The 15,845-nt window shown below is 34.8% G+C and overlaps 1 protein-coding gene across 1 annotated transcript in view; it reads right to left on the bottom strand.

The window, feature by feature from the left end:
• Positions 1 to 1,601: 1,601 nt before the first annotated feature.
• The window catches only part of prkar1b (protein kinase, cAMP-dependent, regulatory, type I, beta), a 78,943-nt gene continuing 64,699 nt past the window's right edge, over positions 1,602 to 15,845 (bottom strand). The window contains exons 9-11 of the mRNA XM_058769872.1: positions 15,568 to 15,689; positions 5,544 to 5,625; positions 1,602 to 2,430 (exon numbers count right to left, since the gene is read on the bottom strand). Of these exons, the coding sequence (XP_058625855.1) occupies positions 2,258 to 2,430; positions 5,544 to 5,625; positions 15,568 to 15,689 (377 nt within the window). The 3' untranslated portion in view covers positions 1,602 to 2,257. The remainder of the gene's footprint in view (positions 2,431 to 5,543; positions 5,626 to 15,567; positions 15,690 to 15,845) is intronic.

Genomic DNA, 15,845 nt, shown 5'->3' with positions numbered 1-15,845 from the left:
TTCTTTTGTAAAAACCAAGATACAAAGCATGCACAATCGCTCCTTCCAAATTCACTCAAATAACCTCCAACTTATTCATCTAAATAAACGGAACTGCAAAAAAACAACACTCTCCTTAAGTCACAACAATCAAACAATGGCTGGCTCAAAACTTACAGCACTTTTGAGCCTCATCTGTGAATTATACAGGTACATGTTTTGAACACACAAACAATGGTCAAAATGCTGTTGTAGGCAGGTACCAAGAACAAATTTGATCATTTTGGATTAATTTTGGAACATATCCATTAGTACCTTATATTATAAATGTATATAAAATAAATATAAACCTATTTTTAAGATTATTTTTGTTTTACGGTTGCATTATTTTCATGATGACTGCATACATTTCTCCCCCGTATTCTCAATACTGTACTACAAAAATATGCAATTCCCATTTCTTTCCCACAAATTTATTGCAATTCATTATTTTCTATTTTGTATTTTTATGTACTGTTTTACCATTTCTGACCAATTTTGTAACATATTCTTAAAGTTCTTTATAATAAACTGATGAATTGCAGACAAACTTGTCACTTCACCCAAAATTGAATAAACTTTTTCCTAAATGTAAACCTATTTTTAAGACCATTTTTGTGACATTGTTGCTTTATGTTTGCATTATTTTCATACCAACTGTGTACATTTCTCCACAATACAAAAAAAAACTAAAAAACTTATTCCCATTTATTTCCCACAAATTTACTTTAGTTTTGATTATGCTAAATTTTTAATTTACTTTTTACCATTTCTGATACATTCTGGAACATCTATTAGTACTTTATAGTAAACTGATGAACCACACACAAACTTGTCACATTTCACCCCAAAAATGAATTATATTTTTTCAGAAATCAATTTAAACACATTTTTGAGAGCATTTTTGGGACATTTTTGCTTTGTGTTTGTATTATTTTCATGACAATTGTGTATATTTCTCCACAATATTCTCAACACTGTACAACAAAAAAATATTTTACCCATTTATTTCCCACAAATTTATTGAAATTACTATTATTCTCAATTATGTATAATTTTTTTTACTGAATCACAGTAAAAAAAAGAAAATTAAATTATTAAATTTAAATTATCATAAACTAAAATTAGTACAAAAAAATACTATTCCAAATCTCAATGGTCCAAAAATAGGCTTCATACAGTATATACTGCACACATATATGAAGCCTATGATATGTATGTGTGTGTGTGAGAGTGTGTGTGTGTGTTTGGGGGATCGGGGTGAAATACGACCTGGAAATGTTTTAGACAGGTTTCATGAGATTCACCCAAACATGTCATGGCCTCAGGATGTAAGAGCATGTGTGTGGATATGCATTTGTGTGTAATACAATTGCATTGTAAAGAATAAAAGAAAAGCAACACTCTTACAACACATTAAGACTTCAGCGAGACTCCCATGAAAACCCCTTTTTTAGCTGTCCTATATTAAAACTCGTGTCTTAAAATGTAACAAACCCCTTCCCATTAATTCCAGCTGCAGAAGCACAACTCAGAGAAGCTTAAGGGTGGATGGAACAGCCAAGAAGAAAATATCACTATAGAACAGCAAAAAAACATTTTTCAATAAACAGATTTCGCATCAGAGGGTCAGAGCTCTCGAACAAGACAGCAATCTGACCCACATGGGGTTAAACACAGCACGCTAAACACACAGCTAAAAGGCAAAGGATAAAAAAACTCTTTCATCTATGTAAACATACTTGGGCCATCTGTAATATTACCTTCCTGTTCAATGCTGAATGGCAAGTGTACAAAATGCATCTCTAGTCTGCATGTAGCACGTACTACAGGACATTTACACATGCCACATGAAGATGTTTCATATCAGTCCATTTGGGCACCTCATTTACTCTCTTAATCTGCAGAAATAAAGCTTTGTGACAGCATAGGTCAATTCAAAGTGCACATAAGAAAAAGAAAATCACATAAAGGAAAAAAGCAGAAAGGTGGAGCATTTGTGCTTCTTGCAAAAAAAAAAAAAAAAAAAAGAAGTAAAAACTGAATGCTTGGCTGCATAAAAGAAATTTTGTTTTTTTCAATTTATTTATTATTATTTACTGTCGACCCTGTTCAGAGCAACTCAACTAGGGTTAAGCTAATGATTTAAGCAAAACTGATGAAGTACCTCACATTATTTTATGCAACCAGGCACTCAAGTAACCTGACAGTGGTCTAGATGCATGTCATAAAGGTCGGGTTAGACTGTTAGGGAAATGAAGCTGTTATATCTCTGAATGTTCCTCTTGAGAATCTCAGAGCAGGGCCCGAGGACGCGCTCGAAACGTGGCCGGTCCAGCTTCACGCACTTGAGCGGGCCTCTGGCCACGACTGTGGCTGCACGGGGTCTGTTCAGTAGCAGCGCTATCTCACCTGAATAAATAAGTAAAACACACACAGATTAGCTTAATGACCTGATTCAAAGGGTACATATCAAAAAATCCATTTGGATTTTTTCACTTTTTTTCCCTCCCTTGACAAAATTTATTTTACATACTCTTAACATTCAAAACTCAAAATATCCTAGTGCATCCAGACCATTAATTATTACTAGTTTGACAAAATAATTCATAAAGGCGTTATGGCATCAGGCCTGGTGTCCCTCAGGGCTCTGTTTTGGTACCACTTAAATTTACATACTCATCAACACATATTCAATACTAAGTAACTCTTTCGATTGAATAAATGTGTGAAATATGCCGCTACATGTCAGCTGATTTTTCCACATAGGTTTATCTACATATAGAAGTCTTAAAGGTACAGTAAAAAAACAGTCGGTTTTATTCAGACAGAGGGGAAAACAGATTTGATTTTGCACTGTTTTTGGAAAAACATTAAGTGGATGTAATGACACAAATGTAGATTATGGTCCATTTAAAAGTACAAAAAATCTAAAAATTGTGATACAATAATATGTTATTTCACTAAATGTTTGAAAATAAAGGGAGGAAGGCTCACAGGTCAGGGCTTCCCTATATCATAGTCATTTTACAGAAGTTGCAAAGACCAACAGTAGATAATCAGCACAAAATAAAGCATGTTAAAATTGTAAAAATGTAAGTAAAACAATAATTAGAATAAAGTTGGGGATGTAAATGTTAAATTTTTTTGATCTAAAACAGGACAAAAATAATAAATATAATAAATATTTAAATAATAAATTCAAAATAAGTAGTAATTAGTTTAATAATCATCATCATCATTATAAATAATATATTAATGTAAAAAAAAATACACATTATTTTATTATTATTGACTGTTTTTGCTTTTGTGTTTGTGTAAGAACATTAACTTTATAAGTCGATATAATGAAACAAATGTGTATATCATGACCCTTTAAAGAAAATAAGTTCACAACAACAAAGTATTTAAAGACATTTAAAAAGATGTTTAAAGGTACTTTTAAATGTAATTTAAAAAGGTAATTTTTTATGCAATTATCCATTTGAGCAGCCAAACACTGCAACATTGACTCGACCCAATGGTATGAGTTTGAGGAGGGACTATCTCTTTGGCCAACCAATGGCAGTTGGGGGAGTGTTTAGAAAACCGTTTAAAACAATCACTATTTTTGCCATTCTGTTTGCTGACACTTGTGTTGCAGATATGTCTCGCTTCATCTTTAAGCGGTCATCTGTTAAAATTCACTGCCTTTGCTGTATGCTGATAACATAAACGCTTTGAAATTATACAGTCATAATACAAAAAACAGTGTCTCACTATATAATGTAAATATTACTATATTCACTCTGTCGTGTGATAAGCTAAAGATCAGTGTGCCTGTGGTGCAGAAGTGTAAACCGCACTGACGGTAAACAAGCACACAGATCTACATTCTGCAAGCCCTGCACATGACGAACTGCCACCTGTTTGGAAAGCTACTCTTCCTGTCTGGCTCAGGCACTTCTGTTCTCTTATTTACAAGACTCTGGCACAACGCAGCAGGCTCTGCGATCCTCACAACACTTACCGAAGTAGTCAGATGGACCCAGACGTCCCACTTCAACATATTCCTCATTATCAGACCTGCGCTGCAGAACAGATGCTGTACCCTGCGAGGAGAAAGAGAAAGTGAGATGCAGGTTTAATGAGGAGGAAAACTACAAAAAGAGGAGAAAAAGGAGACAGAAAAGCCTAGCTCATGGTGTCGAGTTTGAGACACGTCAGAAGGATTAGTGAAAGAGAGATTCTTTGCTTTATGTGCCTGCAGGTGTACAGGATTTAGACAACTCTGCATGCTGCTTCAGGGACTCACAAGACACACAAGACACACACACACACACACACACACACACACACACATACATACACGCACACCTGGGCCTGTCAGTGTTGAGATTTTTCAACAATTATAGAGTTCCACTGCATGCAGCACCCCACACTGCAATGCAAAAGTCATTTAGAAAGATAAACAAAGAAACACACACACACATTCTATCACATTTGTCACATCAAGGACAAATGCATTACCCACAATACAAACAGTAAAAGGAGGGAGGACTCACAGGCCAAGGCTTTTCTATTCACCAAAGCAGTTAATCAATACAAAAAAGTAAAACAATAATTACAATAATGTAAGTGGTGTAAATGTTAAAAATAAAAGTAAAACAGCAAAAATATAAGAGTAATATAAGAGAAATTAAACGTGCTTAATTTAAAAATATAAAGAAATATAATAGCATTTAATAATAATAATAATAATAATAATAATAATAATAATAATTACTATTATTATTATTATAAATTTAAATAAATACAATAAATAAATGTAAAACTGAAAAATCAGTAATATATAAGAAATGAAATGTACTTAAATAAAATAATAGTATTTGGTAATACTGAATAACTATTAGATTCATTATTATCATTAAATAATTTACTTAATATTTTTATTATAATATACTGAAAATAAAAAATAAGAAAAAGGTAAAACAAAAATCAGTAAAACGAAAATAAAGAACAATCAGTAATATGGGAAAAGTTAAACAAACGTGCTTAAAGAGTTTAAAAATAATAACTAAATATAATATATATATATATATATATATATATATATATATATATATATATATATATATATATATATATATATATATATATATATATATAATATATAATATATAATATAAATATAATAGTACAATATAAGAAATATTATCATTTAATATTAATTATTAATAAAACCAATTATTATTAATAAATTATTAACATTAAATAAAAAATATTTTAGTGTGTTCTATATAATGTAAATATTACTATATTCACTCTGTCGTGTGATAAGCTAAAGATCAGTGTGCCTGTGGTGCAGAAGTGTAAACCGCACTGACGGTAAACAAGCACACAGATCTACATTCTGCAAGCCCTGCACATGACGAACTGCCACCTGTTTGAAAGCTACTCTTCCTGTCTGGCTCAGGCACTTCTGTTCTCTTATTTACAAGACTCTGGCACAACGCAGCAGGCTCTGCGATCCTCACAACACTTACCGAAGTAGTCAGATGGACCCAGACGTCCCACTTCAACATATTCCTCATTATCAGACCTGCGCTGCAGAACAGATGCTGTACCCTGCGAGGAGAAAGAGAAAGTGAGATGCAGGTTTAATGAGGAGGAAAACTACAAAAAGAGGAGAAAAAGGAGACAGAAAAGCCTAGCTCATGGTGTCGAGTTTGAGACACGTCAGAAGGATTAGTGAAAGAGAGATTCTTTGCTTTATGTGCCTGCAGGTGTACAGGATTTAGACAACTCTGCATGCTGCTTCAGGGACTCACAAGACACACACACACACACACACACACATACATACACGCACACCTGGGCCTGTCAGTGTTGAGATTTTTCAACAATTATAGAGTTCCACTGCATGCAGCACCCCACACTGCAATGCAAAAAGTCATTTAGAAAGATAAACAAAGAAACACACACACACATTCTATCACATTTGTCACATCAAGGACAAATGCATTACCCACAATACAAACAGTAAAAGGAGGGAGGACTCACAGGCCAAGGCTTTTCTATTCACCAAAGCAGTTAATCAATACAAAAAAAGTAAAACAATAATTACAATAATGTAAGTGGTGTAAATGTTAAAAATAAAAGTAAAACAGCAAAAATATAAGAGTAATATAAGAGAAATTAAACGTGCTTAATTTAAAAATATAAAGAAATATAATAGCATTTAATAATAATAATAATAATTATTATTATTATTATTATTATAAATTTAAATAAATACAATAAATAAATGTAAAACTGAAAAATCAGTAATATATAAGAAATGAAATGTACTTAAATAAAATAATAGTATTTGGTAATACTGAATAACTATTAGATTCATTATTATCATTAAATAATTTACTTAATATTTTTATTATAATATACTGAAAATAAAAAATAAGAAAAAGGTAAAACAAAAATCAGTAAAACGAAAATAAAGAAAAATCAGTAATATGGGAAAAGTTAAACAAACGTGCTTAAAGAGTTTAAAAATAATAACTAAATATATATATATATATATATATATATATATATATATATATATATATATATATATATATATATATATATATATATATATATATATATATATATATATATATATATATATATATATATATAATATATAATATAAATATAATAGTACAATATAAGAAATATTATCATTTAATATTAATTATTAATAAAACCAATTATTATTAATAAATTATTAACATTAAATAAAAAATATTTTAGTGTGTTCTATATTATTAACTATCTATTTATAAACCAGTGTTAGTTTAGTATGGTGAATTACTGAAATAGCACCTATCAAAGTATTCAAAGACAGATGACCACTGACCAGTTCTGTAACTGGTAGTACTATTGGATCTCCTTGATATTTTAAAACCTCTAGATAAAACAGACAAAAATTAAATATATAAAAGGGAAGAAAATTTTGGACTAAATACATTTTTAAAAAACCTTAATCTGAATATAACCACAACACTGTTTTAAAAAGTGCAGTAACAAAGTAACAGGGTTGACATGAAAAATATAGATTATTCTATTACCCTCCAGACTGCGAGTAAACTGGTATCTAGTGAGCAAATGTGGGGGCTGGTTGCAGGTTAAGAGGTCAGCTACAGACTCTTTTGCCGCGTCACTCAGGGCTTTGCACGTCAACAGCAACAATTTGTAACCTATTTGTAATTTAGATGAAGAGACGAAACATGGACTAGTTTTTAAATATCATTAGGGAACTTTACGATTAAGTGCCATGTGAGAAAGCAGCTCTACAGATACTGCTGATGTGGTTTTCAAACAACCTCCCAGTAAGACTAAAGATTAAAGCTATTCCATAAACATCTAATAAAAAAAAATATCAAGGAACTTTCTTATCCAATTTTGATTAAATTAAATTTAATTTCCTTATTAGTGGTAATCAATGTAATGCACACAAATTGTTACCAAGAGAGCACATACAGTGAGAGGAGGCCCGACGCTTGATGGACGCCAGAACTAAGCTGTTTGTTCTCAGTGGAGTTGTTGTCTACACTCAAACTGTTAGTGGACACTGACATATGATTTAAAACAGCGTTGCTGAAGACTGAAACAACGCTTGTCAAAGTAGTCAATAACATATCACTGTCCACTGCCCATGGCTGTATCTCACTTGTAGCACTACTGGATCTCTTTGCAGCTTTCAGCACACAGTTGACCCCATTGACCCTAACATCCTGCTAGGAAGACTTGAAAATCACGGGTCAAGTATGAAAATTAAGGGTCAAGGATAGTGTCCATCAAAGCTGTGCCTTGGAGTTATTATTTCTATCATTATAAACGCTGTTAAATTCCACTGCTACACTGATGGAACATAATTATGCACCTTCAAGACTAAAGGGTTGTAACTGTAACTGTAAAGATCCAGGTATTACGATCAATTTTGAGCTTTTTAAATTTAAAACACCTTGGAAATTGCACAGCAACATCCTGGAAACCACATAACAAAGGCTGCGTACACACTGCAAGTTTAAGGAGTGACAATCGTATTTAAATGTGGGAGTGAGTCCCGTAAATTATCGTTCCATGTGTGTACGGAACAGCAGTCACTCCCGCATTTGTAACCATAGCAACCATAGAGTGAAGAAGAATTTAGCCGTTTGTTATGTGCCATTTTGGCTAAAGACTCTTTTTATCCATCGATTTTAAACTACCACTGATAGACGTGCTGTGTTTTGTTTATGCTCGGGAGACTGCTTTAGAGAGTGCTATCTTGCAGTGTTGCCATGTCCTCATAATTACAAGCGCATTTAGGCATGTTGTTTGGTCTTAGCTCATAAAGCCAGGCACTTTATGGAGTTAGTAATGTGGTCTGTTGCGGATATGACATGAGATTTATTTATTTTTTTTGGTGCTATAAAACAAAGCATTTAGGTGTTTTTGTGCTTGTCCTTGTTTGTTGTTGTTTTTCTATGAATATCTGGCAACACTGACACTACTGCAGGGCTCATGAGCGCAGCTAGCCCCGTGCTAAGCTAAGACTTCTTTCACTGTTATTTTCTTGCATCTCACATAAAGACGAAGACACATGTCTGGTGCACGTTCAAATACGTCATTAACAACTAGTTGTTCAGTTCAGTTCCGTACACGCTGCGTAGAATTTCTGTAAATGCGGTTGTCACTACCTGTATTTTAGTGAATTGTGTGTGTACGGAACACGATTAAGGAGTAAAAGGTGAACTGACAACTGAATTTAGCTGCAGTGTGTACGTGGCCAAAGTGCTTAGAACACTTTTGAAGTTGCATAGCAACACCCTAGAAACCACATAACAAAGTGCTAAAACCTCTTAGAACACTTTCTAAACCCTAGCAACCTTCTATAACAGACTAGCAACCATAAAACAATGTGCTAAAACACTTAGAACACGTTATAAATTGCATAGTACCACCCTAGCAACCACCCATAACACCATAGGAACCACATAACAATGTGTTGAAACAATTTTAAACACTTTAGAAATTGCACAGCAACACCCTAGCAACCACATAAAGTCCTAAAAAAAAAAAAAACAGCAGAAATTGCACAGCAACACCCTAAAAACCAAATAAATTTCTTAAAGGTGCAGTATATGTAAGGTTGACAGCTAGCGGTTGAAATGGGTACTGCAAAAACAAAGGCATTCCGCCCCAGAATGCACATTTCAGAGCAGAATTACCTGCTATAGCATTATTTTTCAGAGAAACAGCTATGTAAACATAACATGATTCCTTGACAGCAATAAGCTGTGTTTTCCGACAACTGGAAGTGGGTAGGATCATACAGATTAAAGGTGCGGTAGGTAATATTGCCAGCTAGCGGGTGAAATGGGTACTGCAATTCTAGCCCGGAATCTGCCCGAAACACACATTTCAAAGTAGAATTACTGGCTATAGCATTATTTTTCAGAGAAACAGCTATGTAAACATAACATGTTTCCTAAATATCTACAAACATATTATGTTATCTTTTGGCTTTAGAAGAGTAAAAAACTTACATACAGCACCTTTAAACCACTTAGAACCATAGAACTTGCATAGCAACAACCAATAACCATTTAGCAACAACAGAAAATGGTAAAACCATTTAGAACAATTTAGAAATTTAAATGGAAACACCCTAGAAACAACATCAATTCCAAAAAAGATGTTAAAACCACTTAGAACACTTTAAAAAATGCATGGCAGCACCCTAGAAACCAAATAAATTCCTAAAACCACTTAAACCACTTCAGAAATTGCACAGCAACACCATAGCAACCACCAATAACAGTCTAGCAACCACATAAATTCCTAAAACCAGTTAGAACACTTCAGAAATGGCATAGCAACACCCTAGCAACCATCAATAACAGTCTAGCAAATGCTAAAACCCCTTATACCACTTCAGAAACTGCACAGCAACACCATAGCAACCAACAACAACAGTCTAGGAACCATAGAAGATGCTAAAACCACTTACAACACTTTAGAACTTGCATAGCAACACCCTAGTAATCACCAATAACAGTCTAGCAGCCACAACAGTGTGCTAAAACCACCCGTGGCAACCACTTATGTGGATAACTTTTTCATGGTTGTGCACTAGTCACATTTTCTTCAGTAAATGTCGAAATCAGGTCTAAGACTATGCAATTTTACTGCTAACTTACATAGCTTTGTAATTTTAGCTGTAAGTCTACCTGAGCGATCTCCAAACACCCTACTGCCTGCTGTGTCTCCTTCCATTACAGGATGCATGCCTCTTCCAAGCACTGTACGAACATCTGCTGATGGAAAGGCATTATGTTACAGAGGTCCACAGCTGTGGGACTGCCTCGCTGCCAATACGAAGAATCAGACACGCTGCCAACATCTTATTCAAAGTCTAGAACACAAACATTCCAGTTTAGTCAAGCATATAGCTAAGGTAACTCATGCATACATGCTACCATTTCCACCTGAGGGCATCAAGCTCAGTTGGGAACCAAAGACACAGAGTTTGGGATGCCAATGTTGCTGACTTGCCGTTTACTCGCGTTCAGTAAAGTCTGGTTGTGGCGTCTGGGTGGGTGGCTCTCCACCTCTCAGTCTCTTTTAGGAGAAGCATGCCATCTAATTTGCCTCGCTGCATAAATACTAATGAATCTTCTCTGCTTCTCCTGCATTGATGTGTGCATGGAAGGTATGCATATTTTTGCACGCTTTCATGGGATGAAGTAGGCAGAACTATCTTTAACATTTTATTTTCTCACGCTCGTTCACACACAACACACAAACACTATTTATCTTACAAGTTACAAATTACTGATTAGTATAATTATTCCTATCTATCCATCTAGAAAATTCTCTGCACAGATGTACAGTCCTTTGACCAGCTCTTACTTGCCATACTTTTGATCAACTTTAATGTGCAAAAGACCTAACCCTGTGAGAAAATGTGGAAACAAGTCAGAACATTGAATTTTTAATATGCCAGGGATGGCTTTCATCTTATTCCGATTTGAATGTCCCTATAATTATGTGGTACATAATGACAGAGTCCACTTCTCTCTTCCTTTTTTTTCTTTAAAAAAGCTTTTAAGCTAAGTTTTAAGCTTTGAATGTTTCGGTGTGACCCCAGTGGATCAGCGTCCTGGTATGTACAGGATCTTGGCTGGGGACATGCTCTCCAGAGGTATGACATCATGGGGATGCCCTGGAGCTGTTGGTTTTGCATTACTATCAAACTAAAAGTCTCACGTGGGCAACAAATTGTTTCGTTATCTGTGGGAAACCTATTTAACACGCACCCCCCCCCCCCCCCCCCACCCCCAAAAAATTATAAAATTTGAGGGGAGAAAAAATACAAACACAAACACCCAAATGCAAACAATTCAACAGATGTATGGCACAGAGATCTCTAATTGGCCCTCTGCTCTCACACGATTAAGACAGTCTGACAGCAGCTGTATGGGTAATAAACCATATTATGAATCATCACATTCACCACGGCCCAAATTAAGAGGATGGAACATTATACATGGTGAAATCAGTTAATGTGTGACGCATCAAATCATAGTTGCTCTGTGACTTAATCTAACAAACAACAAATGTAGTCCAAAACAGATTTATGATAGTTAACTAAAAAACGAAATACTTAAAAAAAAAAAATTTTTTTTTTAAAAAGTCCATTACTGAAATAAAATATAAAAAATAAAAGAAAAATATAAATAATTTTAGGACATGCATAAATATAATAATATATACATACCACATGAGAGACAGAGCACAGAAAGCTTTTTCTTCATCTTTCTATTTTAAGTTTGGTGTAATATGCCAAAATGTGCAATAAAGATTTTGTGAGGCAATTTAACAACAAATCCTCATTGGACTGAAATTGTGTTGGTTGTGTAAAGTAGGTAAAGTTATTGGCTTTAGTTTTAAATGCTCAAAGTTTACACAGAATTAAAATGCATTGCATGTACACTAATTCATTGTGCCAAGCTCATTGGGGGGAAAAAATCTATCCAAGATGGCAGTTAATTCAAGAGAAATGTCTTTTATGAACATGATTATATCATTACAGAAAAGTAATGTAATGTTAATGTGGGTAGGGCGACCATATGTCCTCTTGTCCTGGCCAGGATTTCTAAATTGCCTAAAACATCTATTTCTGCCTTTTTTTCATAATCACTGAAGTAAATGACTGAAAAGTAGTTTGACCAATAGCATGCAGGGAGTTGGGATCTATAGAGAATGGTAAAAGAGATGCAAATACACTTACATGTTTTTATTTAATTAACCTTTATTTAACCAGGCAAGTTAATTAGGAACAGGTTCTTATTTCTTTTTCTTATTTTTACATACATATATTGTATGAGGACTGTATGAAGCATGTCAACAAAGGAAAACAAATCCAAAACCTGGACACTTTAGGCCATTTATAAATGTCTGGTCACCCTGATGTTGGAAGTAGACAGCAAGGCAGTTCAATAGGCTTTAGAACAAAACCATAATGTGATAAATCAAAGTTTAAGGCTGCAAGAAACTTTGTGTCAATATGTGTCCTGTGATCCTCCTATTTAGTGTGTAATTAGTCGTGTGTGTGCGCGTTTTTGTGACAAATGAGGACATAAATTTGTATAATGACAAGGGTATGACAAAGGCATTACAAGGAGAAGGTGACTTTTCAGGACATTACCCCATGTCCCCACCTTTCAAAACGCTTATAAATCACACAGAATGGAGTGTACTGAAAATCTGAAATAGCACAAAGTTTCCTGTAAGGGGTAGGTTTAGGTGTAGGGTTGGTGTAAGAAAATAGCACATACAGTTTGTACAGTATAAAAACCATTACGCCTATGGGATGTCCCCACTTTTCACAAAAACAAACGTGTGTGTGTGTGTGTGAACGAAGGTCTAAACCACAGAAAGTAAAAGAGGTGAACTAAAAGGAACAAGTTTCACAGTATCTGTCAGGACAAACAAGAAGCAAAAAGGAAGAACTATGGGAGCAGAGCTGGACAATGACACCCACACATCTCTCGCTTCCCAAGCCTGTGTCAGTGTGTCTGGAAAGCCGTCGCTGGTTCCCTCGCTCAGGTCTGGAGTCTGGGCCTGACCCTGTGTGAAAGTCTGCAGCCTACATTCCATCACTGAACCGCTGGCCACCCCGAGCTGGGAATCAGGCAGAGACGGAGGAAGAGAGAGAGACAAACAAGCAGCGAGGCAGAGCCATGTCTCATGCTAAAGTCCTCTTCATTTATTTTTATCTGTCTCTCTGCCCTGCTCTTCCCTGACCCAGATGAACACAAGATGATAAAAATTAATAGTGGAGTAGGATGAGCAGAATACAAAAAAGCAAAAATAAATTGAAACAGAAAATAGAATAGCTAACAATAAAAGACAACAGACCAGAGAAAAGTGAATAGAAGAACATAATAGAAATATAGAACAGAGCAAAACAGAATAGATCTGAAGAAACAGAGCACAACAAAACAAAACAGAAAAGAAACAGAAAAAATTACAGTAGAACACCAGACAGCATAGAATAGTACAGAGTAAATAGATTAGAACAGAATAGAATAGACAAATAGTCTAGTCTAACAAACAGAACAGAACAGAAAAGTGCAGAGCGAAAAAAAGAACAGAAAACAATACAACAAAACACACACACACACACACACACACACACACACCCATTCAAAAGTCTTGTCTTTTTGCACTGAAATACACTGTATATACATTTATAAAAAAAAAATCTATTTCTATAAATGCTGTTCTAACTTTCTGGGGGAAAAAAATAAATAAATAAAAATTTAGCTTTCACAAAAATATTACATTTTTCAACATTGCTATTAATAACAAATGTTTCTTGAGCAGCAAATCAGAATATTAGAATGATTTCTGAAGGATCATGTGACATTGGAAACTGGAGTAATGATGCTGAAAATACAGCTTTACCATCACAGGAATAAATTGCATTTTAAAATATATTCAAATAGAAAGCAGTTATTTTACATTACAATAATATTTCACATTACTGCATTTTTCATGAAATAAATGCAGCCTAGGTGAGAATAAGAGAAAACAAAATCATCTTACCAACCCTAAACTTTTGAAAGGTAGTGTACAGTAAATGCAAATACTTACAATAAACAGATAGGACAACAAGAGAACTAAGTGAATAGAATAGAATAGAATAGAATATATTCTGGCCATTTACTAAAGACATTTCCTTAGGAAAGTGCTTTTGTCTGTTTGTCTTGACACACACCTGGACACAGCAGCAGGTTTCCTACACTCTCAGTCACACTCACACAGACTCAACACTAGCGTGTGTCTCCTTCCACTGTTCATCAACGAAGAACTAACCTTTCTACTATAAACGTGTGTTGTCCCAGATTCACTTCATACGGCTCATCAATCTCAGACTTGTAACATTCCCCAAAGGAAGAATTCTTACAAAAGCCTTTTCCAAACGCACATACTCATGATGTTACCCGAGTGCCACCAATCTCAAATCCACAATAAATCTAACAGATAGCAATGCAAAGTTTCACCTGTGTGTTTGGCTCCATCAAAATTACGAGCAGGCCAACCCCAAAATCAAATTTCTCCTTCAATGGGATTTTCTATGGGATTTTTGTCCGCCAGGAATAAATCATAAATCCATTATATCTCCTCAACAAGCCTCATGATTACAGAAATCATTCATGTCTGTAGCACAAAAGTGGTTACAAACTAAAGTTCAAATCATTAATAAAAGTCATGGCTTGCCTTAGGAATCAACACTAATAAGCAAGCAATAAACAGGTGGATTCATGGGAGCACAGGTCGGGAACAAGAGGCAGCCAAATGAAGGTTTAGTGCTCTACTTCACTCAACAGCCTGATTATATTAGTACTGCAACCTTCATGGAAGAGAGAATGAGAAGGAAAAAAGTGAAAAGCGCTGAAAATATGAGAACAGACACGGACGGGACAAAGAGCCCCCTCCAGACTTCACAACATCTTCATAAATGTGGAGTTAATCAAAATATTGTTCAAAGATCTGGCAGAGAATGAGAAGAATGCTGAATCAGCACCACGAGGGCTTTCAGAAATGTAAATGTGCTCTTTGGTGTTGACAGCACAAAGCCAGAGTGTCAGCTAACAAAACAGAGGGTAGAGAGAACGAGCAGAAGATGCACAATATATTCAATATATAGTATCGCAAAACCTACCTCACAATGTCATCATTCAATATTCACACAATTCAATTAAAAGTTTAAGCTTCATGATACTGATCCTAATTTAGCACATTTCTAACATTGGGGACTGTCAGATTGCACTGCAGTAAAAGCTCTTGTGAGCTCTAGCGCATCAGCAACTTTAGAAAGTGTCAGGACCGAACTCCCCTTGGGAACCTTGGGAGGAACCAAGGAGAGCCATTCTCCTTTAAGTACTTAAAAGACTGTTATTGTGGATACCAAAAAGGTAGGATTGTTCTTTAGAAGTGAATAAACATGTAGATGGTCATTTTCACACACACCTCTGTAATGATGAAGAAATCATCTCCAGGTTCTCCTTGCACTACGATCTTCTCTCCATCTTCAAACTGCACAGGCTCCAGCGCATCGGCCACAGTCAACCTCTCCCACTTATCAAGGGATTCTGCATCAACACACAAGAGTTTAATGTTAGGGAGACAAAAACTGTCAATCAGATTTTCCTTTTTGAACTTCAACCATTTAACTCAGGATTCACGGGTTGGCAATAATAATAATAATCTTATTAAGGGGTGTGAATCTATTCAATTTATGATTCATA

This window comes from Onychostoma macrolepis, chromosome 03 (assembly GCF_012432095.1).
Source record: "Onychostoma macrolepis isolate SWU-2019 chromosome 03, ASM1243209v1, whole genome shotgun sequence".
Taxonomy (NCBI): domain Eukaryota; kingdom Metazoa; phylum Chordata; class Actinopteri; order Cypriniformes; family Cyprinidae; genus Onychostoma; species Onychostoma macrolepis.
Note: the sequence above shows the minus strand (reverse complement) of the source record. Positions and strands in the feature narration are given on the sequence as shown.